The following is an 11,133-nucleotide window of genomic DNA, read 5'->3' as shown; positions in this document are numbered from 1 at the left end:
ATTGATTGATGTGGAATTGGTTTGGTGGACTGCCAACCCGTGAATAGACTATAGACAGACTTTGCTATGGGGCTATGGAAACACAAAAACAAATTATATAGCCTTAATGAAATTAGCTGAATTTTAATCGACATAATCCACAATTACGATGTAAATTACAATGTACATTTACTTATAATCCGCCTGTCTGCATATTTCAAGACATGTCATATGAGGATGCAGTGAGATACCGGATGGGTTGGACAACACTCTTCTCGTTAATTATCTTTAAAATAAAAAGTATACTTAAAAACTGTAAATAACCAATCCTCCATCTTTAAGACAATGGAAAAATAATCATATGCTTCATTATCTAAATATTGAAAGAGCGTGGGCGACGGAGAGGAACAAAATGGTGCAATTTGAGGACATGTGGCAGAGAGTAGCGCAGGCACAGAAAATAGGGTTGAGAACAGGTGTGTATGAGCAGGTGTGATGTCGTTGAGGCTTGTGTGTATTTTGTATGTGCATGCTTTGTATTGTAATAATAAATAAAAAACGATTTAAAAAATCAATTAGAGAACAAATATCTCTGGTGTGTAGTTTGAGCAGGTGTGATGTCGTTGAGGCTTGTGTGTATTTTGTATGTACATGCTTTGTATTGTAATAATAAATAAAAAACGATTTAAAAAATCAATTAGCATAATAAAAATATCTCTGAAATGTAAAGTGACGGCGTAGTTTGAAGTCTTGTTTTGTTTATTGAAGCCATATGTTAGGTAAAACCATGAGGCAGGTCACTCAGAATTGTATGTTGTAATTTATCTGTATTTACCCTGCTTGGCCTATAAACGCCCAGAGATTGAAGGGGGAGAAATGTCTCCCACAGAATAGTACATCGAGGAGAAATACTATATTGCTTTCTCTCATCATGGGTAACTCCCATGTGGTTCTAGCACAATGTCAATTGTAGCAATCCCCCCTCCACCGCTTTCAGACAAAAGGGGTTCGGCTGGCACGTGCTCTGGGCGTCAGTCACCTGTTTCTTAGCAACTGGCACAACAGGAAAACACCTGTGGCTCCAAATAGGCTGTTGATAATGGGACTAGGCCTATCTTTTCTCTTATTTGCAGATACCCCAAGCAAATTATCACAGAGAAATCCAAATGAAAGCACATTTAGTGTTGATTTCTCCAAGTAGGGGTTGTGGGGTTTTTTTTGTATATGCTTGTGTTTTATTTTGCCTTTTTATTGTCCTGAGATTTTATGGGCTATGGGAATTATCCTATTTCATTTCAATATTGTACTGATCCCAAAATGATTCGAATTGATTTAAAGCAACATCTTTCAATAGAACGAGTTAAAGATTATTTCCATGTCATGAATATAGATAGGCTACCAATTATAGTTATATAATCACCTGGCTATGAAATGCATATGTAGAGCTAGCCTACATTCATTTTCGTATAACCAATCAATGTTATTCTCGACATAAGCTTTGTTTTGGAAAGGGGGGTCACACTGTGGACCGCGCGCATCTGTTTGGGGGAATTTTGGTCTAAAACTGTCCTTTTACCTATGCATTATCATCGCGGCCATAATCTTTGTAAAATAACCAAACTTGTCAAAGTAGGTTATTGTTATTTACGTTCCCTTATGGGAGTTGGAGGTAACCCACTACTTGCGGGTGAGTAGCTCTAGCCCTCCTATGTCACCTGACAGCGAGACTGCATGCAAATCACGCCTTTCCTAAAGCGCCATTGGCCACCACCACCTCATTTAGTCGCTGTCAACGCGCATCATATGGGTAAGCTCCGTAACTTTACTACTATAGGCACAGAAAGTAGCTCAAAGAGACGCTTTTCATCGAGCTGGATGTGGAAAAAAACAAGAGGAGAAAACGACTAATACAGAGAAGGAAGGAAAAGTTTATCGAAGTACCTTTTACTTTGGATTGTATTTCTTCGTTCCATTTGTATTAATTTTTTTCCGGGAGGGTTGATTTGCGCAAGTGACGGTGTGTGCCAGCAGTGTGGAGGTGCCGTGACTGAATGTTTCCGTGTATTGGTTGAAAAAGTTAACGCCAGGTGAATGTATAGTATGATGATGGAGACTGATCTACACTCCCCAGTGCCCCAAACGAACACGAATTCGGGGCACACGGGAGGATCAAACAATGGGAACAAAGTCAACCAAGACCGCGTAAAGAGACCGATGAACGCCTTCATGGTTTGGTCCCGGGGCCAGCGGCGGAAGATGGCTCAGGAGAACCCCAAAATGCACAACTCCGAGATCAGCAAGCGGCTCGGCGCCGAGTGGAAGGTGATGTCCGAGACGGAGAAGAGACCCTTCATCGACGAGGCGAAGCGGCTACGAGCTATGCACATGAAGGAGCATCCGGATTATAAATACAGACCGAGACGGAAGACCAAGACACTGTTAAAAAAGGACAAATACTCTTTGGCCGGTGGGCTGCTTACCGGGACAGGGGGTGGGGGTGTCGGTCTAGGGATGAGCCCTGGGGTCGGACAGAGGTTAGACAGTCCCGGGGGTCACGGTGGTGCGTCTGCTGCCAGCTACGCGCACATGAATGGCTGGGCGAACGGTGCGTACTCGGGGCAGGTGGCTGCAGCTGCGGCGGCCGCGGCCATGATGCAGGAGGCTCAGCTCGCCTACAGCCAGCACCCGGGCAGCGGGCACCACCACCACTCACACCACCACCACCCGCACAACCCCCAGCCCATGCACCGCTATGACATGTCGGCCCTCCAGTACAGCCCCATCTCGAACTCTCAAAGCTACATGAGCGCCTCTCCGTCCGGCTACGGCGGGATCGCCTACACGCAGCACCAGAGCTCTGGTGTCGCCTCGTCCGGGTCGATGGGCACGCTGGGCTCTCTGGTGAAATCGGAACCGAGTGTGAGCCCTCCCGTCTCTACTCACTCGCGCGCCCCGTGTCCCGGGGACTTGAGGGACATGATAAGCATGTATTTACCGACGGGGGAAGCTGCAGGTGACCCGTCCGTTCAAAGTAGACTTCACGCGCTGCCGCAGCACTACCAGAGCTCCACGACAGGGGTAAACGGAACTGTTCCATTGACACATATTTAGAAAGAGAGAGAGAGAGAGAGAGAGAGAGAGAGAGAGAGAGAAAAAAAAAACATGACTGTGCGATAGCGCAACAAAATCACATAACCAAATATTTACCTCTTTTAGAATGTTGCTATCTCTTTGTACAGGCTATTGGTTATTGTACATTGAAGGCGAATATCTTAATTTAAAAAAACAATAAGAATACATTGGACAAAGTGAACTTTTTCAGTGGGGTATTGTCTGTCCACGTTTATGAAACGCAAGTAGGCCTAATTACGCATTGGGTTTACTTGATTTCTAACTGATGGGGATGCCAAGTTTTGAGACGATTTGGGTTGTGAAGTATTTACATTTTCTGTGGAAACATAACCGTTAGTAAGGACATTTAAATGAGATAACCGTGTGATTAGAATGAATGTGGAAAATGTTTTTAAAAGTTTACAAGATTTCCATTCATTTCAGGTTTTCTTGTTTGTAAACTCGTGGGTTGCTGTATCTGAAACATCTGTTTTTGTTGTTGTAAAAAAGAAATGTAAATTGTGAATAAACACTAGATGAGATTGATAAGCAACTGTAAATAATTTACTAAATGCAATTCTGCCAGGAAAGAAAACAATTTTGCGTTGAAGTATGAGTTAAATAAATTTCCCAGATGTTTCACTGGTTATGGAAAAACGTGTTAGTTTCGTTACTTTGGATTGTATAGGTTTTCAACTTGACACAGTTTGAGTTAACAATGTTAAGGCGAATTAATATTTATATAATTGATGGAAAATGTACAAGTTATATAACAAAATATCTACGAGATGCTGGCTCTATTGGTTGTCTGTCTAAACCAACATCGGGTTAAAACGTATAGTGAGTGAAATCGAGTGCATTACATATGGAAAATATGCGTAAATAAGGATGAATTAGTAATGGTGGACGTAATTACTTGTCACACAACCTTGACGGTTTGATGCTCGGTTTAAGCACGAGACAGGACATCAGACAGGGTTATAGGCCTATACATTAATTTAGTTGGAAGTACAGCAGCAATAGCTTTAATGATAATATCATGTATCTTATCAGTATTCAGCATGTTTGGAATAAATATACTCAGATATGTGATAACTGGTTTTTACTACTGAATTAAGATAGGCCCACTAGCGTTTTAATGCTCATACATTGTTTATGTATATACATATAATGTAGGATATCATAATTATTAGCATGTCATTACTAGCATTATGCTATTGTTATTAATATGACTGATTAATCAAATAGCTGTAAAATATATATCAGATGCTCTTTGAATGTAATTTAATAATATATCATATATCTTTCGTTTTAGTACCTAAAGAAAAGGACGACGTTGTGGTAGTCGCGAGGAAGGGAACAAGACAGGCTCGAGTCACAACACCTGTTGACTTGACTAATGTCTCGTGGGAGGAACTTCGTCTCGGTCGACTAATGTTTTGATTTGATTTTTTTGAACGGGCTTCTTTTGATTATCTGTCCGGTCACGTCTTTTTTGACCAACAGGAAGACGCTCACGCCATCGGTCAACACTAGTTAGGCCTACTGATGACAGAATCACCCCTTTTAAAATAAGTTATTTGACTGTCTGTTTTTGCTCTTCTAATATCCCATATAATTTGCCTAATAATGTAAACTTAATTGTGGACCAATTGTGATGATTTGACATGTGCGTTCTGATTATTTGTTGATCATTGCAATATAACTATGAACCATTTTTTTCACATTCCCTGTTTCATGTTTGTCATTATACTCATACGTTAACTATATTTCAGTCATTTCCACATCTCGTAATGTGCGTAAAGATTTTATTTTTCATGGACATAATTATCATTTTCAAGAAAGTACAAAAATACGTGTATTGGTCTAAAATAATCTCATAAACTATAATATTCAAATGAGGGAATAAACGAAATGAGGGAATATTCTCTGCTCTCATTTTATTTCATTCATTTACATTGAACTTTCAGAAAGCGTGGTTATTCAAACTTTTCCAGCACTTGCTGCAATTTTGATGGAGATGACAGACACAAACTGGAAGAATCAATGATTTTTGTTCGCGGTCCAATAAAGTAAATTAATTGAAAAGTGGTAGGGTTACAAATGAGAAGTAAAGATGCTTATTTTGTCAAGGATGCTTTCTTTAGAGACGGGAATCTTGAACGCGAGGCTTGATCCCAAACTAATCCAAATTCAATGATGTGAATGGATGCAGATACAAAGAATATACAATTATTCATTGGTCATTTAATTAACATTCTCAATTTATCCTTGCTCACTGCTTCAGGGTATATACCAGAGACGCTGTAAAGGCGCACGTGGAAAAAAAATCCTTTCAGCTTCAGCTAAATCTGTCTGGAGACCTGGTGTGCCATTGACATATCTTGGCCTATAGGCCTACCTCGGCAATGAAGTGTGAAGTTTTAAGGGGATAGACATAACAAGATAACAATCGATTGGAGCGGAGTAACTGATCAATAATCGGTGTGTATATCTTCATTTACTCCGTGCGTACTCCTTTTATTTAATTTTGCAAACACATGACTGAAGTTGATGATTGAATCAGTGTGCAGTCAAGACACCATCGCATAGTGCCTGTTTGGTTGTCATGGGGGATTAGTGTTACTGAGCGGAGTAGTGGAGAGTGTTTTGTGTAAGGTAGACAAGGATTAGAGGATCAGAAGAACTAACCCCGGGGTCAGAGGCAAAGACTTTCACATTTGCGCACCGGAAGTCCGGAACCATGACGTCAGTCCGGTTTCCCCAAGCTTCGCCAGCCATGAAGCAAGTCGCACAGGTCCTAAACAAAATATTATATATAAATGTGGGCAAGTTATCGAAGAAAGTATTTCAGATCGCCTTTTATCGTTTCTATCGTCATCTCGGGACCTTCACGCTTCAGTCCATTCGCGTCAGCGCTCTATAGGCTAATAACAGGTCAATAGCAAGGCATATAACCGTAACATTTGGCCTTATGGTCAAAACCGAGCTGTTCATTCAAAATTATGGCTGAGAATTGGAAACTATTTTAGTGTATCCTACATCCCACTTCTTATACAGTGATATTTTAGATTGGATTCCTATATATATGGTGTACAAACTGGATTGTTACTCTCACAAAACACACTTAAACCAGCCCTAGTTTAAATTGAAATAATAGTCTATAGGCCACTGTTCTATTCAACTACCATAGGTCATCAAACTATTCATCCTCAACATTTGTACTCCTCTTGTCTAAGAGTTGTTCTCTGGAATCCAATCTTTAACGTAATAGAGGTAAAAATGCGTTTCTAAAAGCATCATCAGATAGAAATGACATGTATCGATTTAAATGTTGTTCTAACCTACCCTACTACACACAATGGAATCCCCAATACATTTGATTTGAGTCTTATCGTGTATCTAAAGTAGAGGCGCACAAAGAGTGGAGCAAGTCCATGGACCGTTTCCAAATCCAAAATAAACGTTCTGCAAAACTTCACCCACAATAATTACCCAATTCTTTGTGAAAAGTGTGTGTGTGAGAGAGAGAGGGGCAGCGGAGGCCCCTGACCATTAAATCTCCCCACCACGCGGTATTCTTATCTTGTAGACACCGATACATTCAGCACCAGGAAGCCTCCAACGCGCGTTAGTATTTGCCATCCAGTAAACCCCCGATCTCTTGCACTCGGTGTCCTAAATGTGGATAATTAGCATCACTTTATCACGCCTCCGCATATTTTCTTTTCGCTCCTAAAAACCTCTTCGCTGCCATTGGTTGCCTTTCTGTCACAGGAGATTATGGAGACAGATTGCAAAAACCGAATGTGCTGAAACCAGATTAGCGCGGAATAGAAATAGCAACCGGGCCAATAAATTCCTCGCGAGGGCCTTATCGTGCAATTACACGTTGACATGTTTAACAATTTTTCAGCCTCTTAATCCTCCGCCCCTTCCAAGAGTTGACGTTTTGTGCGGTGTGTGTGTGTGTGTGTGTGTGTTTATGTGTGTGTGTGTGTGTTCGTGTGCGCGCGCGATGTTTTTCCACCCTAAATAGAATCCTCTAAATGTGAAAGACAACTGATAAACACTTGGGAAACATTTGATAACAACATTTAGGTAGTTTAGATACAGACCCGTTTGGATAATACATATCACTGATTTGAACGCTATTCACTTAATGGGCGCATTCCAAAATAATCTGTGCTAATAGAGCACATGAGACCCAACAAGACGCTTGGTATGGGCATGAATATTGGACATCAACTCGGGTTTGCATATTGTCAGTTGACAATCTATTAGATTTCAATATATAATATCACTAAAGCCCGAACATAAAGCTTCGGTCAATATACATTTTCTTAATCGTCGGCTTGACTGACTGATATAGCCAGATACCATTATTCAAGCAACACTGACAGACAAAAGTTAAACAGAAGATTTTTATGGGAACATTTTTGGATGTCTCTATGTAATGTTAGTGATTTATTTTGTTTTATAGTTGTCCCGCCGTCTGCAGCGGGTCTTCCGCTCTTGTGAAGCCTGGGTAGAGGTGATTGTGAGCAGCTCTGCTGGAATTTGGCTGGGCCTGGTCTTGGAGCGCTGCCCCATGCTGACTCCCCATGCATTGAACGGGGCCCTGTATGTTTGTGTGTACGTGTGTGTGTGTGTGTGTGTGTGTGTATGTGTGTGTGTGTGTGTGTGTGTGTGTGTGTGTGTGTGTGTGTGTGTGTGTGTGTGTGTGTGTGTGTGTGGCGTGTGTGTGTGTGTGTGTGTGTGTGTGTGTGTGTGTGTGTGTGTGTGTGTGTGTGTGTGTGTGTGTGTGTGTGTGTGTGTGTGTGTGTGTGTGTGTGCTTGCTTGCGGTTGGAAAGTTTCACTCAGTCAACCGTGCTCTCATTGGCTTCACAAAGCAGATTACAGGCCTCAGCGAATTCCTGAAGGCAGCGAGATGCGACGCAGGTGCAAGGGAGAGCAGGAACCCCTCATTGACATAGCGGGGCAACCATTGGGGACAATCCACGGGACCACACAAAAACCCTCACAGTCGGTCCGAGCACAGCCGAGAGCTTGAAATGCAATGCACGGAAAGAAATTAAACTGGAGAAAGATGGCATCACTTTGAGTATTCAGGAAAGAAACGTTAGTTACAGTTTAAAATTGACAATTTTTTTTATAGATGTGTCATCTTTTTGGTTTTATTTTGATGTTAGGCTACATCTCTTCCCTCACCTGAACTGACTCATGAAATAATAATTCCGATAATTATATATTTCTGATAGGCAGGTTCTAAAGTTCATTACTTTGACAATAGGTGTATACATGTCATGCAATTTCACGAAGCTATTTGCAAATTCCAAAATCATTATTTTACACAGAACTTGACAATCCATGACTTGGTTCTAGTTTCATTCCAATAGTGTTTTTTGGAAATTGTGAATGTCAATGAACGCACATTACCATTCATAACCTTTAAATGATTTAAATCTCTTTACTTTCCCCCACAAAAAGCTCAAACGCAGTCATCCTGTGACGGAAAGCAAAGAGCGCTAGACCTATGCCATCATGACTTTATATTCAATTAGAACAATTTCTAACTATCAATTACCGACGAAAGCCACAAAATCCCCCGGGGACCGGTAATCACCGTGACCGGTCTCAGTCCGTCCTCAGAGCCATTGAACAGTGCGGCAGGGGGACTGGGCATAATTAGGATTCTCAGCGCGTAGCCCTCCCTGGTGGAAGAATGACTGACTGTTGCCTTCTATTTGATTTTACAAGAGGCCTCTCTCTAAATGATCAAGCTATTATAGGCCTACCACGATTTCATGGCTAATCTTTCTGAAATGGTCTTTTAAAATGTCGTGTTTGTTGTCGTTGTTGTCTCTCTCTCTTCTGCATTTGAATTACAGCTGCAGTTCAGAAAAGTTCGTTTTCCTTCATTCCACATGTATGGTGGATGTGATGCATGTAACGCATGTAGAAAAACGCTGCCGCATTAGCCTCTATTGCATTATAAGCCTTTATGGAGTCAGTAACTGTTTGAAATCTGAGGTAAGGGAGAACTTCCCACTCTAACAATCTGAAGTGTCTGGATCAAGTCTAGGAGGGGGGGGTGTTCTAGGAGTGTTTGAAAACGCCCCAATGGGACTCCATGGAAGCGGCGGCATTTGTGAGTTTTCCCCCCTCTAAGTTTCAATGTTCATTCCGCTAAGGGAATCTGCCGAGTCCATCACCTGAGCCCTGAGCTCCGAGCCTCAGTCACCCAGCTCAACCCCCGCCATCCTCGGGTGATTAGTGGACAAAAGAGGTTCCCCTGGACCGGTTATGGTAGTCAATCAAGCAGAACGGGCTATGCAAATGTCTAAGAAAGGCGAGAAGATGGCGAACAGTGCTCCCAATTGTTCGGCACATTTCACAGCACCACGCAGCTGCACCTCTGCGGTTGTCCGGGATTTAAGTGTTCCTACTAGGATACCCCCTCCATCCTCCCCAGTCCCCACCCCAGATTGGAAGAAAGAATAAAACTAAAGAATGAAACTATTAAACGTTTGATACAAAAATGTATTTCTATTATAGGACCTATTTATCAAAAATAACTACAATCAGGCTGTATAACACGTTAATGTTACTTATTAGTGCTTACAAATACATAAATAATGGACAATGTTCTCTATTGTTGCCTGCGTTTCAATAAACAATATGTTTAGGCCTACATGTAATTTCCCATTCTTCAAGCACAACAACTGCATGTTTCCAGCATGCAGCACAGAAAACAAGGGGGACGTTAAGGTAGCCTAATGACCACTTAGGTGCTGTTCTATACAATTGCCACTAAGTAGATACTGTTCTCTCAGTTCATGTCACTCCGGGCATAAATACCCCCGTAATACCCCCGTAAATACCCCCTTTACACCACCACAGCCAGCAGGGAAAGCTCATAGAAGTAATTCTATTTCTGTCGAACCTTACATGGAGCTGTCCAGGTGCTGAAATTCCATATAGGCAGAGATCCCTGCAGATGATTGTTTTAAGCCCTTACCTTAAACAACATATAGTGGGTGACTGGCGATGACATTATCCAATTCTGATTCTGATTTTAATTCTGTGAACTAAGAGCTTTTGGGTTTTTATTTCTTTATGGAAAGGCAAACCTTCACATCGAAAAGTAAATTATGGTAACAAATGTATGAATCTGTCAAATAAAATAATGATACAAAAAGGTGTAGGAGTGGAAGATTGAATGTTTCAATGTGAAGTTCATTCAAATCAAACCAACTGCTGCTCCACGTTCCTGTAAGCCAGGAACAGCCAGCATGAGGCTCTCTGAGAAGCTGATCCACTTTTCAAAAACTATACCTGACCAAAAAAGTAGAGCATTTATCCCAACGTGAACACAACTTTGACTTACTCAGTAATCACTAATCAGCCGGTCATAGGTGCTAGTGAGATGACTCTTTCTCTTTCCCTCTGCTAGCCTGCTGGAGCTATAGAGCTGGAGCTGGAGCTGGGTAATTTGCAGATAGCAGGTGGGTCAAACTTCACACATTCCCCTCCACGTCTTGGCCTTTTTTCTGCCATTCCCCTGTCGAGCTGCCAAAAAATAAACGGCTGCAAATTAGCGTCAATTATGACGCTGGCTGTGTAATTTAGTGGCGTTTTGACACGGAAAGCCGGCAGATGTGGGGAAGTCAGAGAGAGCTGGTTCCCCTGGGGCCCTTAATTAAATCATACTAATCCACTGACCTGAGGGTTAAGGCATAGGGCAGAACTGCCTTAGTCTGCTGGAGACACTGGGAGAGGACAGGGTGAGAGAATGAGAAGGTGGTGGGAGGCGATGTACGTGTGTGTGTGTCTGTGTGTGTGTGTGTGTGTGTGTCTGTGTGTGTCTGTCTGTGTGTATGTATGTGTGAGAGAGTATGTAAGTGTATTTCCCTCTGTCTGAGCTTGTACATTGCCTTTGGAAAATATTCAGACCCCTTGACTTTTTCTACATTTTGTTACGTTACAGGCTTATTCTAAAATTGATTACATTTTTTATTTTCCTCATCAATCTACACATA

The 11,133-nt window shown here is 41.7% G+C and overlaps 1 protein-coding gene across 1 annotated transcript; it reads left to right on the top strand.

Annotated features, from left to right (window-relative positions):
* Positions 1-1,564: 1,564 nt before the first annotated feature.
* LOC112230780 (transcription factor Sox-1a-like) lies at positions 1,565-5,007 on the top strand. Its single transcript, XM_024397064.2, has 2 exons — positions 1,565-3,057; positions 4,406-5,007. The coding sequence occupies exons 1-2, from the start codon at positions 2,071-2,073 to the stop codon at positions 4,433-4,435; spliced, it is 1,017 nt and encodes a 338-aa protein (XP_024252832.2). The 5' UTR covers positions 1,565-2,070; the 3' UTR covers positions 4,436-5,007.
* The last annotated feature ends 6,126 nt before the right edge of the window (positions 5,008-11,133 follow it).

This window comes from Oncorhynchus tshawytscha, linkage group LG07 (assembly GCF_018296145.1).
Source record: "Oncorhynchus tshawytscha isolate Ot180627B linkage group LG07, Otsh_v2.0, whole genome shotgun sequence".
NCBI lineage: Eukaryota > Metazoa > Chordata > Actinopteri > Salmoniformes > Salmonidae > Oncorhynchus > Oncorhynchus tshawytscha.
This window is presented reverse-complemented; position numbering and strand designations above follow the sequence as displayed.